Source organism: Passer domesticus, chromosome Z (assembly GCF_036417665.1).
Source record: "Passer domesticus isolate bPasDom1 chromosome Z, bPasDom1.hap1, whole genome shotgun sequence".
Lineage (NCBI taxonomy): Eukaryota > Metazoa > Chordata > Aves > Passeriformes > Passeridae > Passer > Passer domesticus.
In genome coordinates, this window is record NC_087512.1 from 66,712,272 (window position 1) to 66,727,007 (window position 14,736).

At 35.4% G+C, this 14,736-nt stretch overlaps 1 protein-coding gene across 6 annotated transcripts in view; it reads left to right on the top strand.

Annotated features, from left to right (window-relative positions):
* CSNK1G3 (casein kinase 1 gamma 3) overlaps positions 1-13,881 on the top strand; it is a 71,320-nt gene extending 57,439 nt beyond the window's left edge. Inside the window, exons 13-16 of one of the 6 annotated variants that reach the window (XM_064405357.1) lie at positions 6,773-6,879; positions 7,257-7,280; positions 12,000-12,091; positions 13,342-13,881. In XM_064405357.1, the coding sequence (XP_064261427.1) occupies positions 6,773-6,879; positions 7,257-7,280; positions 12,000-12,057 (189 nt within the window). In that variant the 3' untranslated portion in view covers positions 12,058-12,091; positions 13,342-13,881. Of the gene's footprint in view, positions 1-6,772; positions 6,880-7,256; positions 7,281-10,350; positions 10,367-11,999; positions 12,092-13,341 lie in introns of those variants that run through there. The other 5 variants (XM_064405359.1, XM_064405358.1, XM_064405361.1 and 2 more) reach the window with 5 other exon arrangements.
* Positions 13,882-14,736: the final 855 nt, after the last annotated feature.

Consider the following 14,736-nt stretch of genomic DNA (forward strand, 5'->3'; position numbering starts at 1 on the left):
ATTTTGTTGCTTTAGAAGTAGCTGTCATGTGTAATGTAACAAAATCTAGTAGGTGATAATTATTATGGTGTATAAAGAAAAAAATTAAAATTGTTTTGTTCTTTCCAATAACAAATGTTTAAAAAAGCTTTCTTTTCCCATATTTTAGAAAATACACATTGAATTTGTTAAATTACAGTTAGTAGAATTTTCAAAGTGTCATCATATGACTCTGTTGGCAATTGTGGCACTTCAGAAACCTTTTATTCTTTGTCAGGTAAAATGTAACAATTACAATAAATTTTCTTCCATTGTAAAATATGCTAAATACCCTTCAGGGATTGGGAGAACATTTTCTAGGAAATAACATACGTAACGCTAGTACTCCTTACTGTTAATATAGTGTTGTTTCTATGCTTCTTCCTCACTGGATACAGGCAGTCTGTCTGAGTTCAGATCATTTAGATCTGTTGAGGCTAAGCAATTGCCACATGTATAAAAAACACTGTACAAAACTGCAGCCATGGTCTGTGTCTTTGAAGATGAAGTGTTGTGCAACAGGATGTTTTCATATTGGATTGCTTTTTCTTGTGGAGTGGTCATGCTTCCTTATTAAGGGCTCTTATGCAATCATATAGCATCTCCAGTTATGCTGTGACATAGCCCCTGGCTATTATCAAATACCTCTTTGTTTCAGGGATACTAACTGAATCATGCTATTTGCTAAGTTGGTTCATTAGCTAGCTACTTTAGTAGGATTCCTAATTGCTTTCAAGTACACAAATATTAAAAGTCCCACAGAAAATTGTTCAAAGGTAAAGTTGAGTCTGATGTGTGAAATTGTGGGGTTTTTTTTCTGTGATGTTAGTGAGCTATTACTCATCTTTGAGATCAGTTTTATTAATTTTTCTGCAAGATATGAAAATCTGTCAGATTATTTCAAATGGCACTGGAATGTTTTTAGGTCAGTGCTATTAGTCATCTGCAATACTACTGCTGATGTAATCTCTTAGGTTCTTTTTTAGATGATCATTAAAATGTGCTAGTGATTCCTCTCTGTAACATACTAACATGAAGGGAACTGAGTGTTGGTGTATATGTTTGTTAGCATACATTTGTATGCTCTTAGTGATAAGTTCAAGTGGGAGCCATTGAGGTTCAAACAGGTTTGTTCATTAACAGATATTGTTCTATTTTTTTGTACTAATTTAATTTTTCCCAGACCTTAGGCTTGTGTTCAAAAGATCCTAACGTCTAATTTTACTTCTTACAATCAGCTGAAGCTCAAACAGCACTAGGAAATTGAGTTGTAAAGGGGAGACATCCCTTCTTCCACTTACTTCAGTCTATTTTTCTAGGTCATGCAGACTTATTAATAATCAACTCATACCTCCCAGCAATTTGTTCTACAATTTATGTGCCTTTGTTTTCATAAGTTTGTATCGCTTCTCAAAATGTCAGTTGTACAACGCTGAATTCTTTCTTTCTCTGCATGAGCTGCAATCTGCTTGTGTACTCATAAAGATTGTATTAATCTGTTTCATTTTGTTTTTTTCATCATTTACTAACTGATCTTCTTCCTCTTATCTTTTCCCTTTCTTTTTTCCCATTGGAAATTTATTAAAAGGAGGTTAGATGGAAAAATTGGGTTAAAGAGTTCCCAGTAAAGTACTTAGGAACTGCTTGAAAGATTTTTATATTTGATGTAAGCAGTTTTCAGTTGCCAGATTCCTCTCCTTCAGGAAGTCAAGATAGTAAAGTGTTAGGTGAAACAAATGAGTTTTGCCAAGCTTTTGTGAACTAAAAACATATTGTGATGACTTTTATTCTTTTGTCTTTACTGAAAACTTTTTGGAGGTAAAATATAGAATTGTGTAGTATCACTAATGAGTTCCTTAAAGATGTAGACTGGCTTTATTTTTTGAGTGGAGAATTCAGTTACTGAGATTTTTAATGGAATTAAAGGGTTTTTTTCCTATGTGTTCCAAATTTTTGGAGTTCCTTGTTGTGATTAGAATAATGAAAATCAGCAAAATTTGTTTTTTATGGCAGACTTTCTAACTGATTTTTGAACATACCAAGTAAAAGATCAGTTTGTGTGCTAATCCGGAACAAAGTATAGAGGCTGAAGATTTAATGTCACCATTTAGGGATTTGGTACTTAGGCTCTACTGTGTCTTGTTATAAATGACCTTAGTCAAGCTTCCAGAGGACCGTGTATCTAAGAAATCAGTCTATTTCACGATGAATGTGTCATTAATGGGTAGTGGGTGGAATTTTTGTTTCTCTACCTCATGGCATAGAGAGTATCAAGAAATAACCAGTGATGCATATGCTTCTTTATATAGGTGCTTTTCATATTAAACCTTTAAAGAACTGATTAAATTTGAAGGGACTAAATTTAACCCAGGATGGAGTTATAAAAATGCTTAAAGTAGTTTTGGATTTTCAGTTTAGTGGTTATTCTCCCACTTGAAAATAGGTGAGTAGCTTAAGTTAATCTTCAATATTGCAATACTTCTAATTTGAAACTTTTAAAATATTTGTTTTTTGAAATGTAATTATGTTACTATTCAGGAAACAGTGCTCATATACATTTTGTAACAGAATTTTTAGATGCAAAACCATAATTTAAATATCCTAATTTTTCACTATAGTTGTATTCAAGTCTTCTAATTGTGCCTCCCATTTTTTCATCAGGCTGTTGATTTCATCAAGGGAAATCCATTCCAACTTGAGTAACAAGTAGAGAAATTAAATTAAAACTTTCTCTTAAAGCAAACTTAGTTTCATGTAGCTTCTCTCTCGTAAAGTTATAGTTTTTTATGTGGATCCACTGTGATGAGTTTTGATTGTGCCTTACTTGTGGTACATTCTGGCTACAGAATTTGGTGTACCACTCCTTCAGTGCATATGGTATTCTCTGGGTGACTTATTCTTGCTCAATTCTGTTATGTTCCTGTATCTTTCTGCCTATGTTGTGCAGATTTTTGGGATGATTGGCTCATAGTTGGAGAGAGAAATGTAATGGTTTGCCTTATTAAAGGCTGTTTTAGGTCATATTGCAAAGTACTTCACTGATGTAATGTGAAATTAAATACATACAGCTGTAGCCTTACTGACTTGAATTGAATTGAAGCAGTCCTGTCTGTCTCTTGTACTCCTTTGTATGAGTCATTGTTAGTTTCATTTTCTTCATCTTAGTGAGGAGCTCCTAGAGCTGCTGTTTTTGGCAGTAGTGGATTTGAGTGAAACTCAGGACATTTGTGGTTATGGAGAAGCATGACTGATCCTGATTTTTGGTTTTATGCTCTATATGCTTTGGTTCACTTATGATTTCAGTGGTTGTAACTCTTTCCAGAAAGAAAAACTTCATGTTCCTCCTATCTAAACTTAAGTCGTATGTCCTGGTTTAGGGCAAGTTTGGGAGATAACCTCCAAAGGGGCTTCTCTACAAAAGCAGATTCAATTGCCCCTCCCCACACTAACCGGTTCGGTAGAAAATATCTCCTTAGAGAAAAAGTGGAAAGAAACCTGTTTATTAAACAATAGAAACCAAACAATATTAAACAATAAAACTTCTCACTGCTCTAAAAAAAAAAAGCAAACTCAGAACAGTCCCCTCCCCGGGTTGCAGCTCGGCTCACTCAGTCTCTGATCAGTCTCTCTGGTGCTGGAAACGCCGTGGCCCAGGCCCGGCCGGGGGGCCACAGGTGGGGCTGCCGGTGCTCTTCTGAGTGTTCAGTCCAGAGCAGGCTTGAACAGGTCCAAGCAAAAAGGAAAAAATCACAGTCCAGGGAACTTCTTTGCCTCAGCTAGCTAAAACTAACTAAAAGCAAAAAAAAAAAAAGGAAAAAGGAGCTCTGTCCGGCTGTCTGTCCATCCGCAGACAACACAGTCCAGGAGCAGGAATGTGGAGGAGTAAGAGCAGTCTGAAAACAAACTGCGCGCTTCTTCCCTCCCCTCTTCACTGTCTGGAAGAGAGTCTTAAAGGTGTAAAACTTATTATTTAGTATAAACAGAACAAGAAGATTGGGGATAAAAGCATCATATAGCCAGCCCAGGACATCATGCAACAGACATTTCATAGTATTTGTTTGTATGTTTGATGAATGTGTATGGCTGAGTTTGAAGTTAGTTTGAAGAATAAGCTGCAATAAGCTTTGTTCTTTGTTACCAGGTAGTTGTGCTTTGACTCCAGCAGAGGGTGATTTTGGCTCCTTTAAAGAGGAAGTCAGCTTAGATTAGTACAGCACATACATAATGGTTTCAATATTACTAGTGTAGGAAGGACTTCTAGATACCTATTATCATATTTTCCAATTCAAATGAAGATGTGTACGTAGTTAAGTTTGATCTCTTTTTTTGAATGTGCTGTCCAAGAAGATAGGTGTCATTGAACTGGTGCTCCTGGGAAAGAAGTGTGAAGGGGAGAGTGTCATATGAACACCCCACAGATGCTACCGTTGGCCAGTATGTTTGATATCGATGTAAAAGTCAAACATTTTTTCATTTGTTTTTTAGGAAAAGAGAGCAGGAGTTCTTGCAAGTGCCTCTGCAGACTGTGACCTGTTCTTTACAACAGTCAGGAATGCTAAGTTGTACTGTGTTTGCTTCCCATCCAGAAAGGGCTGTAAAGCTGTCTTGCTATTTCTTGATGTATCCTACTTCTGTTTGAGTAAACTGAAGGCTTCTGTTTCTCATCAACCACTCTTACTCAATCTTGAGCATGGATCTGAGGTTCTTTTTAGAAAAGTTCTTCTTAAGCCTAGGTTATGGAGCAGAAATCCTGCATTATTAGGGCTGCAGGCAAGATTGACTACAATATTAATTCGGTGGCATTGCTGTATATGGATTAGTGTAGGCTACAGTTGTGGTTAGTTATGTAGTTAGGCACAGGGAGCTCCATGTGAGCATTGACCCCACCAGTGATCCCTTCCAGCAATTCTGTGCTTCTGTGCTTCCTTTGGAACCAAACTCATTTGGTGGTCAAGTTCAGAAAAGTTTTTTTTACCCTTACATTTTTATGACTGCTCCTGTCTTAGTTAGCAACTATTTCTGATGCACTTTTCTACTCTGGGTATTTTACAAGAAGCAATGATATGATCTTCACGGTAAGATACCTGGTGAGGTGGTTGGGATAATACTATATCCCCGTTCATAGTAAATGCATAATGATGACAACTCAAGAATATTCTATGGCTCTGTAAAACCCAGTAACTAGTAACCCTGGATGTTGGGTTCAGGATGCCTGCCTCACCATCTTAAGGTTTGTTAAAGTACAATTCCTACCTATTTCTGCCACTGAATGTGAAGTGCTTCTGTCATGCTCAGTGATCTAAAACTAAGCTTAAGACATCTAGTTGAAACTCCATTGACTTATCATTGCAGGAATAAAGTCCAGTCTCCCATGATTCCTTCAAGTTATATAACTACTGAAATTTAAGTAGTTAGTTTTCTGCAATCTCATGTATCTCTTATTATGTTGCGAACTGTATGTTTTTTTTGGCAGTGGTTCCTATTTTAGTGAAATTTGAAAAAGGAGAAAACCTGGCCTGATGTCAGCAAAGGGCATAGAAAATGCCTTGAGTGCACCAAACTTCTGAGGTGCTGTACTTAGTTATAATGGGAGCCACAAAACAAACCTCAATAGGCTAGGCTCTTAGCTCTGGTTATAAATAGATGAGACAAAACTGCTATAATAAGAGGAGAGCTTGGAAGAGTGAGGGAAATAGTATTATGGTAGTGATTTTCTTTCCCTCTCCTTTCATCTACTTTAATCTCTGACCATCAGGCAACAACTGGTAATAATCTTGAATTACAGACTACTCTTAGTCTCTATAGCTGATTAATTGTTTACAGATGTTTTCTGCAAAGTTATATATTATTTGTCCAGAATTACATTTTTGTGCTTGCTACCTTGCCAAGCAGTTGCTGCTATTTAGTAGCTAGTAGACCTCACCATGGTGTCAAGTCAACTCTTTAATGGGTCAATTAACACTGTCAGCAGCTCTGATCATGTAGACACTTCTCTACAGCCAGTTGACCATCTTCCTTTTTGTATTTTGTGGGGTGGATAATGGAGAGGCCTCTGGAATGGCTCCACTTGTCATGCAGGAAAGCTGACAGGAACTGAGAGAGAATGTTGGGTTCCACTTGGTTTAAAGTCTGAAGAAATATTCCCAGAGAACCATAACTTTCACGGTGACTTGAGCAATTTACATGGAAATTTCATGGTAAACTAATAGGAATGAAGATTAATCTTTATTAATTTTTTTATTAAATGTTTTCATGTCCTAAAAATCAGACACCATCTATACTGTTAGAAGACAGCCTTGGTTTTCCCCTTTTATGTTGAATGTCCTTTGAGACAGAACTGAATCAGACCTTCATATTCACTCTGAGTATAAAGAGCTAAGCTAAGGAGGATAAATACACCGAAGGAGCAGAGATAGGGTTAGACTGACTGAATTGGTATTGGAAAAGTGCTTCATGCCTTCCCTTAAGGCTCTGGAGAGATGTGGGGGAGATTAGCAACTGGCATCCACAGAGTTGCTTTGCTTCATCCACTCACTTTAAGTCCATCGTAGCAGTTAATTCCACTAATACATATGAAAGGAAAATTACAGGAGCACAGGGATGCCAGAATAAAACCTGGAGAAGATACTGTTGCTGAAATAAAAATAATTATGCAAATAACAAAAAACACAGTTTTTAAGATGTATTGAACCTTAGGAATTTACAAATATGTGTCTGGCGCTAGTATAATTTCAGGTCTTTCTTGTGATTTCAGGTAGTAAGCTCAACAAACGGAGAGTTGAACACAGATGACCCAACTGCAGGCCGTTCAAATGCACCCATCACAGCTCCTGCAGAAGTAGAAGTAATGGATGAAACAAAGTATGTTCTTCTTATTATATTCTTTGGATTGTTTGTGCTCAGCTGCTTCAATATTTTTTATACAGTTTTTCAGAAAAAGTTGTCTGAACTGAATAGCCATTAGTGAGGAGCAAAACTACCATGCTATACTTAATTTTGTCTTTAAGTTTCTAAGTAGTGGAGTTCCTATAGCTTGTGCTTTTTTAGCCTAAGCCTTGAATGACATGTCTTGCTATGGTGGCTGGAGAAGTGCATGCATTTTTGATGTTTCAACTCATTTTGAAATACTTATTTTAAGATAGTGTTCTGACTACCAAAAGCCATGTGTGGAAGATGTAAAATTCTTCCTCTATATTGTATTCTGATTCTCTTTTTTCCTTTACTCTCTTTCTGTATAGCTGCCAGAAAGTGTTGAACATGTGGTGAGTTATACAGCACAGGCAGGCAGAAACAGCCCCAGGAGCTTTGTTCTTTTTATTTGGTTTAAAACTAATTTCAGAAAACTTAAAAATAAAATGTCCATTTAGAAATGACAAAATACGTTTTAATTCTGTGAAACAAGTAACTAACTGTTTTTACAAAAAACCACCTTCAGGAGCTGTTCTGCCTGCTTCAAAGCCTGCTTGCTTTTAAGTTGAGTAGTTTGTGATGTACTTTATGTCAAGCCTTTTTGATGGGTACTAGAATATTTTTTCTTATTTTCTCATCTGTTTGAAAGGGGAAAGCATTCTTTTCAAATTTTGTAGCATTCAGCTAGTGTATTAACATCTGGAAAATAAATTGCATGAATAAGTAATAATTGCTAGCAAATGCTTGAACTTTTCCAGTTATCTCTGTAAACAAACTATTTGCCAAAGTATTAGTCTGTGACAACTTTCCAACTAATCACTAAAACTTAATTTCAGAGTTCCTTAATTCTTAATTACATCCAGTGTAATGAAAGGGAAAAAGATTTAAGATCTGTTGCCATGGGATGGACAACTAATATTTATGTATTTGAGTAGTAAACTTAGACTTGAAAAATAGTACAGAAGAATATTCTCGATAGCTAAAGGTGGTATGAATTCCAACATGTTTCATTTTATAATTGTGCTTGAAATAGGATTTTACAAGGGTATGGATCTAGTTTGTCATAAAATAGAGGCACACAGGTATGAAGGATACATTAGTAGCAGAGCAATACAGCAGCAGCAATTTTTCTAGGACCCATTTTCCTGACTTTAGAGAAGAGGGAAATTTCTCAAAGTGAAATATTTTTGAAGCAATTGTTCTGCAAATTCTGGTTCTGGTAGGTAAGCTTTATTTGCATGTGTAATTAGTAACTTTGAATGGAGGTGTCTGTAGGGCCACATTTTTGCACTGGCTTTCTGTGAGCACTGAGAAGACCTAAATTCTTTGCTGCCATCTTTGTGGAGTACAGTATTATTTTACTGTCAAAAATATATTAGTTCTCTGGTATATATATATTTTTTGAAACAAAAAAAAACCTAGAGAACAAGGATATTGATAGGCTGCCTGTAGATAAATTCCCTGTCCCCTCTCTTCAAATAAGCCCAGTGATAGTCTTCCTTATGCTCAACTCAGGTACACACAGAAAAAGATTAAATTTCTTGCATTTTGAGTAGTTCTTAGCACAATTAAACCCATTTTTAGTTCCCTATTTTACTTAGTTATCTGCAGAAAATTAAGAGAATTCTCAGGTGCCAAAATACTCAGCTGCTTGAGAAATGTAGGAGTTTACTTTTTCTGATATGAATACATAATGGTCAAATATGCTATCCTTGACCTTTTTGGCCTACTCTTAACTGATTTTGTTACAGACAAAATAACTACTCTCAGTGTCCTACTCTTTAGATTGATTTTCCTGTTTTTAAGGATGTAACACTCAAATTAGTGTTTCAGCACTGTCTGTTTAAGCTCAAGTTTCCTCAGTGACTAGAGGTTTTTCTGGGGGTAGTTTTTTATATTTTAGCAGTTGTTTTATATTTTAGCAGTTAATTAACACACATGCATGCCAACTCACCCTTACCTCCTCTCCAGCTTTGCTATCAAACATCAATGCATAGGTACACATATTTTTTCAGAAAGCACTTTAGAAGATTTTAATTTTAAATTTTAACATCATAATCACAAGCGTAATATCAAAAGGATTTGTGGCACATTCAGACATTTGTTTATAGATTTTACACTGTGGAACAGGTTAAGGGAATAGGATTACTAGTGTCCTTCATGTCTGTGACATGGATATTTTTTGTTCTAAGGAGACATCGTGTTCTTAAAAGACTCTAACTTTGTGCCTCTTTCATAATCTTTTTTTCTGCCTGAAAGTGTGAACAAAGCTAACCTCTCTTGCTCACATGTTCTGTTTGTAACATTTCTTCATACTCTGAAAAGACAAACTTAAATCATACTTAGAAATGCTTCATTCTTTGTTCTAGATGTTTTCTTAGTTTTAGAAACTTAGCATGACTTTATCTTCATTAAAAAGACTTTAAAAAGAGTGCCCCTCATGTGGGATTGTCCCCATTATGTATGATTTTAACTGTGAACACAACTGTAATTTAGGTGAATATTAGAGCTTCTGCTACCATTTCAGTGAAATCCTGTAAATCAGGAAGGATAAGTTTGGGGTTGTTTTTTTTTTCCTGTAAGGATTTTATTGTTTTGGGACATTTAACCAATGTTTAACTAAACATTTCATTGTTTAATAATTATTATCTACTCACATGCAGTATATATTCTAAATCTTAATGCCGTGTCATTTTCACGGTGGGTGTGCAGCTAGCATGACTTAGCAGTGGGTGTTGTGTTTTGGGAATTTTGTTGGGTTTGGTTTTTTGTTTGTGAGTGTTGGAGGTGGAGGGGGTTGTTTGTTTGTTTACTTTTGCTGGTTTGGGTTTTTAGAAAAGTTACTTTCTGCCCTATTTCAGTTATTACTTACTGAAGTTGTAAAGCAAGGAGAAAACTAATCTGATCACTGTGCTGCCCTGATACTTGGGGATCTACAGATCTATTTATAATCTTCTACAGATGCTCTTTCTTTTATCACTGAGCAATAACCTGTCTTTCCTGTTTGTTAGTCAGCAGAGCAGTTGCTTCTGTGAAGCATGTGTGATTTGGATAACCTACAGGCTGTTCTGTGGGAAGGCAGAGAATGGCAAGCAGGAAGTGATTATATGACCTGTCCTTTTTGCATCTTTTTTGCCACTTTAAACACTTGTTACTACTACTGCAGTAAAGTGCCTGCCACATGGTTGATGGCAAATATAAAAACACAGCTGTCTAAACACAAATGACAAATTAATTTAGACTTTTGGTCCAAGGCACTGTTCAACTGGAAGGAAGGGTATTTAACAGGAAAAAGATATGATAATGTCTTGAAAAGGACAAGAAGTGTTCAAAACCATAATGCTGAGATTGCTACCTCAGGTAACACCTCAAAGGACACTTTAGATTGTACAGGAAAAGTGCAGTGTTTTTTGCACTTTACAGATTGCTGTTACACTGCCAGCTCTAGAAATGTTACATAAACTCCAGATGAAGGTTAGCAGTCATAAAATACTTTATTTAAAAAAAATCCTTTCCTATAAGTAGAATTTTTTAAGACTTACCTCTTCTGTATTTTGCATGCATATTGAATAATGTAATAAATTTTTGGCTTAATAGTCCTTAATAATGCACCTGTCTATAGCTTTGAATATAGCTCTAAGCAATGTAATATCTGTTTTATGTTTAAGTGACAATAACACCCTCTAGCGACAGTATGCTTAAGAACAAGTCTCCATTTCTGTTATGAATTATACTCATTGAGAGATTATGCACTGTGAATCCCTGACCCAGGGTTATGTTGCTTTCACAAAATTTATTGTCAGGCAATAGAACCTGTTCTATCATAATCCCGTTTAAAGGTACATATATTTTAAAATTGCTTTTATTTGGCCTTGGAAGCCAATTTGAAGTCCAGCACTTCTAAGAATCACAGTGTTTAAGTGTACTTCAGTTCAGATTTCCAAAACAGTCCTATGGTTTACAATTCATCATAGAATTTACATTCCTTTAGTTCTTTTTAGATATGTTACATGTTATTAAGATATTTATTTTTCCACACCAAATAAAATTTTTCAGCATTGAGCGATTTTTCCTTGAATTGAAGTACATTTGAATAGTTTTTATAATTTAAAAAAACCAAACAAAAGAACTGTTAATAGAAATGATACTATAGTAGTTTTATGCAAACTCCAGAAGATCAGAGGACTAAAAAAGAAGTGCTTTATGTTGCTTAAAAATAGAACTCTTGAATTTGCCATTGCATGTCAACCTTTTTCTCTGGTTGACAGAGAAGTAGCAGAAGGAATAAAAAACAGTATGAGAACTGCAAGAAAGATGAGTTAAAATTTTCTAATAAGAAAAGCAAGAAAACCTAAAGTGTCATTGAATTGCAGAGAGGATCCAAGTAGTCCTAAATGTTTAAGTAGTCTGATCTACTTGGGTTGTGATCCATATAAGCAAAGTTTATTTAATGAGTGAAGAGTTTAAATTCTAGATAGCTGTTCTAGAATATAAATTAACTGTCTTCTGTACTTCCATCTTCCTACAGTTACTTATGTATCCTGGGTTCTGTATATGCTAGTCTTATAAATCAAGACAGAGTTTTTCTGTGGGCTTTCCTTTAGGCATGCTAATCCTGAACAAGTATAAAAGAGGTTTACCATCACAGTTGAGGGTAGGATTTCCTCATATACAGGATCACACGATAATTCATATTGAAAGGGAGGAGCACTGCTTTGCTTTTATACATGGCATATACATATATAAAATACTTGGGGTGAAAAAGGAATTAAACTAAATTGAGGTTCATACATCTACAATTAAATTAAAAGCTTAAGTGGTAATGAATGTTAGTGGTTATAGGCAGATGCTAAAAAGAAGGGTTAGTAGATATGGCGGAATTTCAGTTACAGTCAGTGGCTCCTACCCTTCAAAATCAATTATATTTCTTCTTTAAGAAGTACTTTAAATTTAGCAAATACAGTATGATACTTACGCTAGATGTAAAAATACTTATCTGTGTAGTTTCCCCTTCTGAACTTTAATTTTGGGCTTCCTCTTCATCAATAACCAATGTTTTTTTCTACTGAAAGTTATGTAACTCTCAGAGCAGTTCTGGTCTGCCTCTGCCCACTGCTACTTTTTCAGTGACTGAGCGACAGGGTGCCTTGGATATTTTGAGAAGGTAACTTCTGTCTCCCCTTACTTTGGATGTTGTTCTCACCCCCTGTAGAACCTTATTTTTAGACCCTTATTCTCCCTGATTTTTAAATGCTTTCCCCATTTCCCAAACTAAATCATCTGGATTCCTTTTGAATTTTAGCAATATAAAATGCTTGGTGGACTTAAGAATTTACCGATCAAGGCTATTGATGCAGTACCTTTATATTTTCACTAGTGCTGTACTTCATAGTTTAAGATTCATCTGTGTATAGTGCTGCAAGTGAGAATTCAATAACCAAACCACAGAACTCCATGGGACAAGCTCTATTAGAGTAGATAGTTTGCAGTTTTGGTCACACACATTGTGAACACTTCAGTGTGAAGCTTTATTTTTAAAGATGGTGTTCAGGACCTGGGAGTTGCTTAAAATAAGCCTAACAATACAATTTAAATGTGTGTGTTTGTGTTATTTGTTGCTTTCCTCTTTAGTTTATTTTCAAAAGTACTTTCTGGACTTCTGCAGTCCTTCTGTATATTATCTATATCTAACTCCCTCCAACTCTTTTTCATTTTTTAGTGTTCTTTCAGGTACTTTCAGATTGTCTCTATTTGTTAAGTGAAATTCACGGTGTTTGTCAGTTAGTTTCATTCAATAAAGCCGAAGAGAGAATATGAGTGTTCTTTACATTTAAGCTGTGATTTTTCACAGTAGTAGTTATTATCACTGGGTCAGAACATTAATTATGTTGTCCATTAGAATTTTCTTCTAAAATGTCTTGTGGAATAGCCTTGAAGAAAGTTTTTCTAAGTTCTGGTTGACAAAGGAAGCTCGAATTGTTTTCTTGTTTTAGCAACAATAGTGTCTTAAGTGCACAGTTTAGGTGATACAGTCATAAGCACAAGCTTTCATTTGGCATATTGCAAGTGAATATGAAAGAGTACTTAGGTAATGAATATTCTTTATTCTTACAAATACATTTTTAAGTCAACCTATAATACCTGTGTTTTTGATACTCTCATCAATACTCCAAGATTAATAGCTAGTTGCATTATAGCTTTAGTTTGATACTTTTTACCAAAAAAGGTGAAATGTGTCAAAAATATATCTACTTCAGTTTCTTTCTCTAATAAATCAATTGCCTGCAAGAGAGCTTAATGAGTTCCTTGTGGTGCTGGCTATATCTAAGCTACATACTTCAAATGAGACATGTAGTAAATAGTTTAGTTTTGTGTCTTCTTTTGTATCATATGTAACTCATGTCACACTTGCAGGTGCTGCTGCTTATTCAAGCGAAGGAAAAGGAAAACCATCCAGCGCAACAAATGACTAGAACCAAACAGAGCACGGGAAAATGCTTATTTGTTCAACTGTTGTCTTGTGATCTTAAAAAAGTCCCAACAACAAAACCCAAAGCAAAAACCTCCATAATAAGCACATTTTCCGAGGACTCCCTGAGAAACCGTATCATGCCTCTGTGCTATGATTTGGTTCTTCTGCATCCATCTTCTGTTTCTTTAATTCATCTGTTCTGAAAGCTTTAAGATATTGTCAAATAGAAGTGCTTCTTTGACCATCAACATATGGACCAATGAAATGATAGAAAATGAACAGTATCTTGAGCAAAACTGAACTTGAGAAGTATTTCTTCTTTCCTAGGAAGTAGTAGCAGTGTCTTAGATGAAGACGGATGTCATAAATCAATTATTTGAGTTTGTAGCAGTGTATCTAAAGCAGTTTTCTTCAAATATGAAGAAGAAAAATCCAGGTACACACCCATAATGCGAAATAATAAAATCTTAAGATTTATTTTATGACACTTGCATTGTTCTTCTTTTGCCTCAGTATTACTGGTTAGTCAAATTGTTACTCCAGTCAAATTGACACTGACTAGAGATACCGGGGATTCTGGTTTAATTGTTGACAGTTGTCAAAATGCTGGTGCTACTAACAGAAAGTATTTCTAATATCCTTTCAGTTTGAAAACCTGCTTTTATTTTGCCTACAGTGAATATAGCAGTACAGTAGAAATTATAAGAGTGTTTGTACAAGCATACAAATGTTTATATAATTTTAAGTTGTACCTCTGGTAATGTTAACAAGATCGATTTACCTTCAAAAGAGCTCTACAGAGCAAATACTGAATTTGGTTAAAGCAGAGTAAGTATGAAAGCTTGTATGTTCACTAAGAAAGTTAATGATGGAGAGCATCTTAAACTTGAAAATATGGACATGTCATATAAAGTTAGAGATATGCTATTTTGCTCTTTAATTTAGAAAATAAATTCAGTGGGAGTGAGTTAGACTTCGGCCTTCACTGCGTACTAGCCCAGCGCATCCCAAATTTCTTGCCTTTTTTTCCTGGAATTTTCTTGTCTTGCAGTGTAAGGTCACTAGTATCTTAGGATGGCAAGGATGTGTCAGATGCTTCTCTACAGTCCAATGAAGTGCTGGCGATATGAACAAACCAACAGTTCTGTAGGCAAGACAGCCCATTCTGTATTTTCTTCTTCAGAAAATATATGCTTCTTTTAAAGCCATAGTGACAGAGTTCTGGTTTTGTCATGTTTTAACTGCCAGTTATTGAAGAAGGGCTGTGAAAGATGGAAGTGACTAGAGAGATTTATTGACCGAAACACATATTATCTTGGTTTCTTTAGAACTTCTCT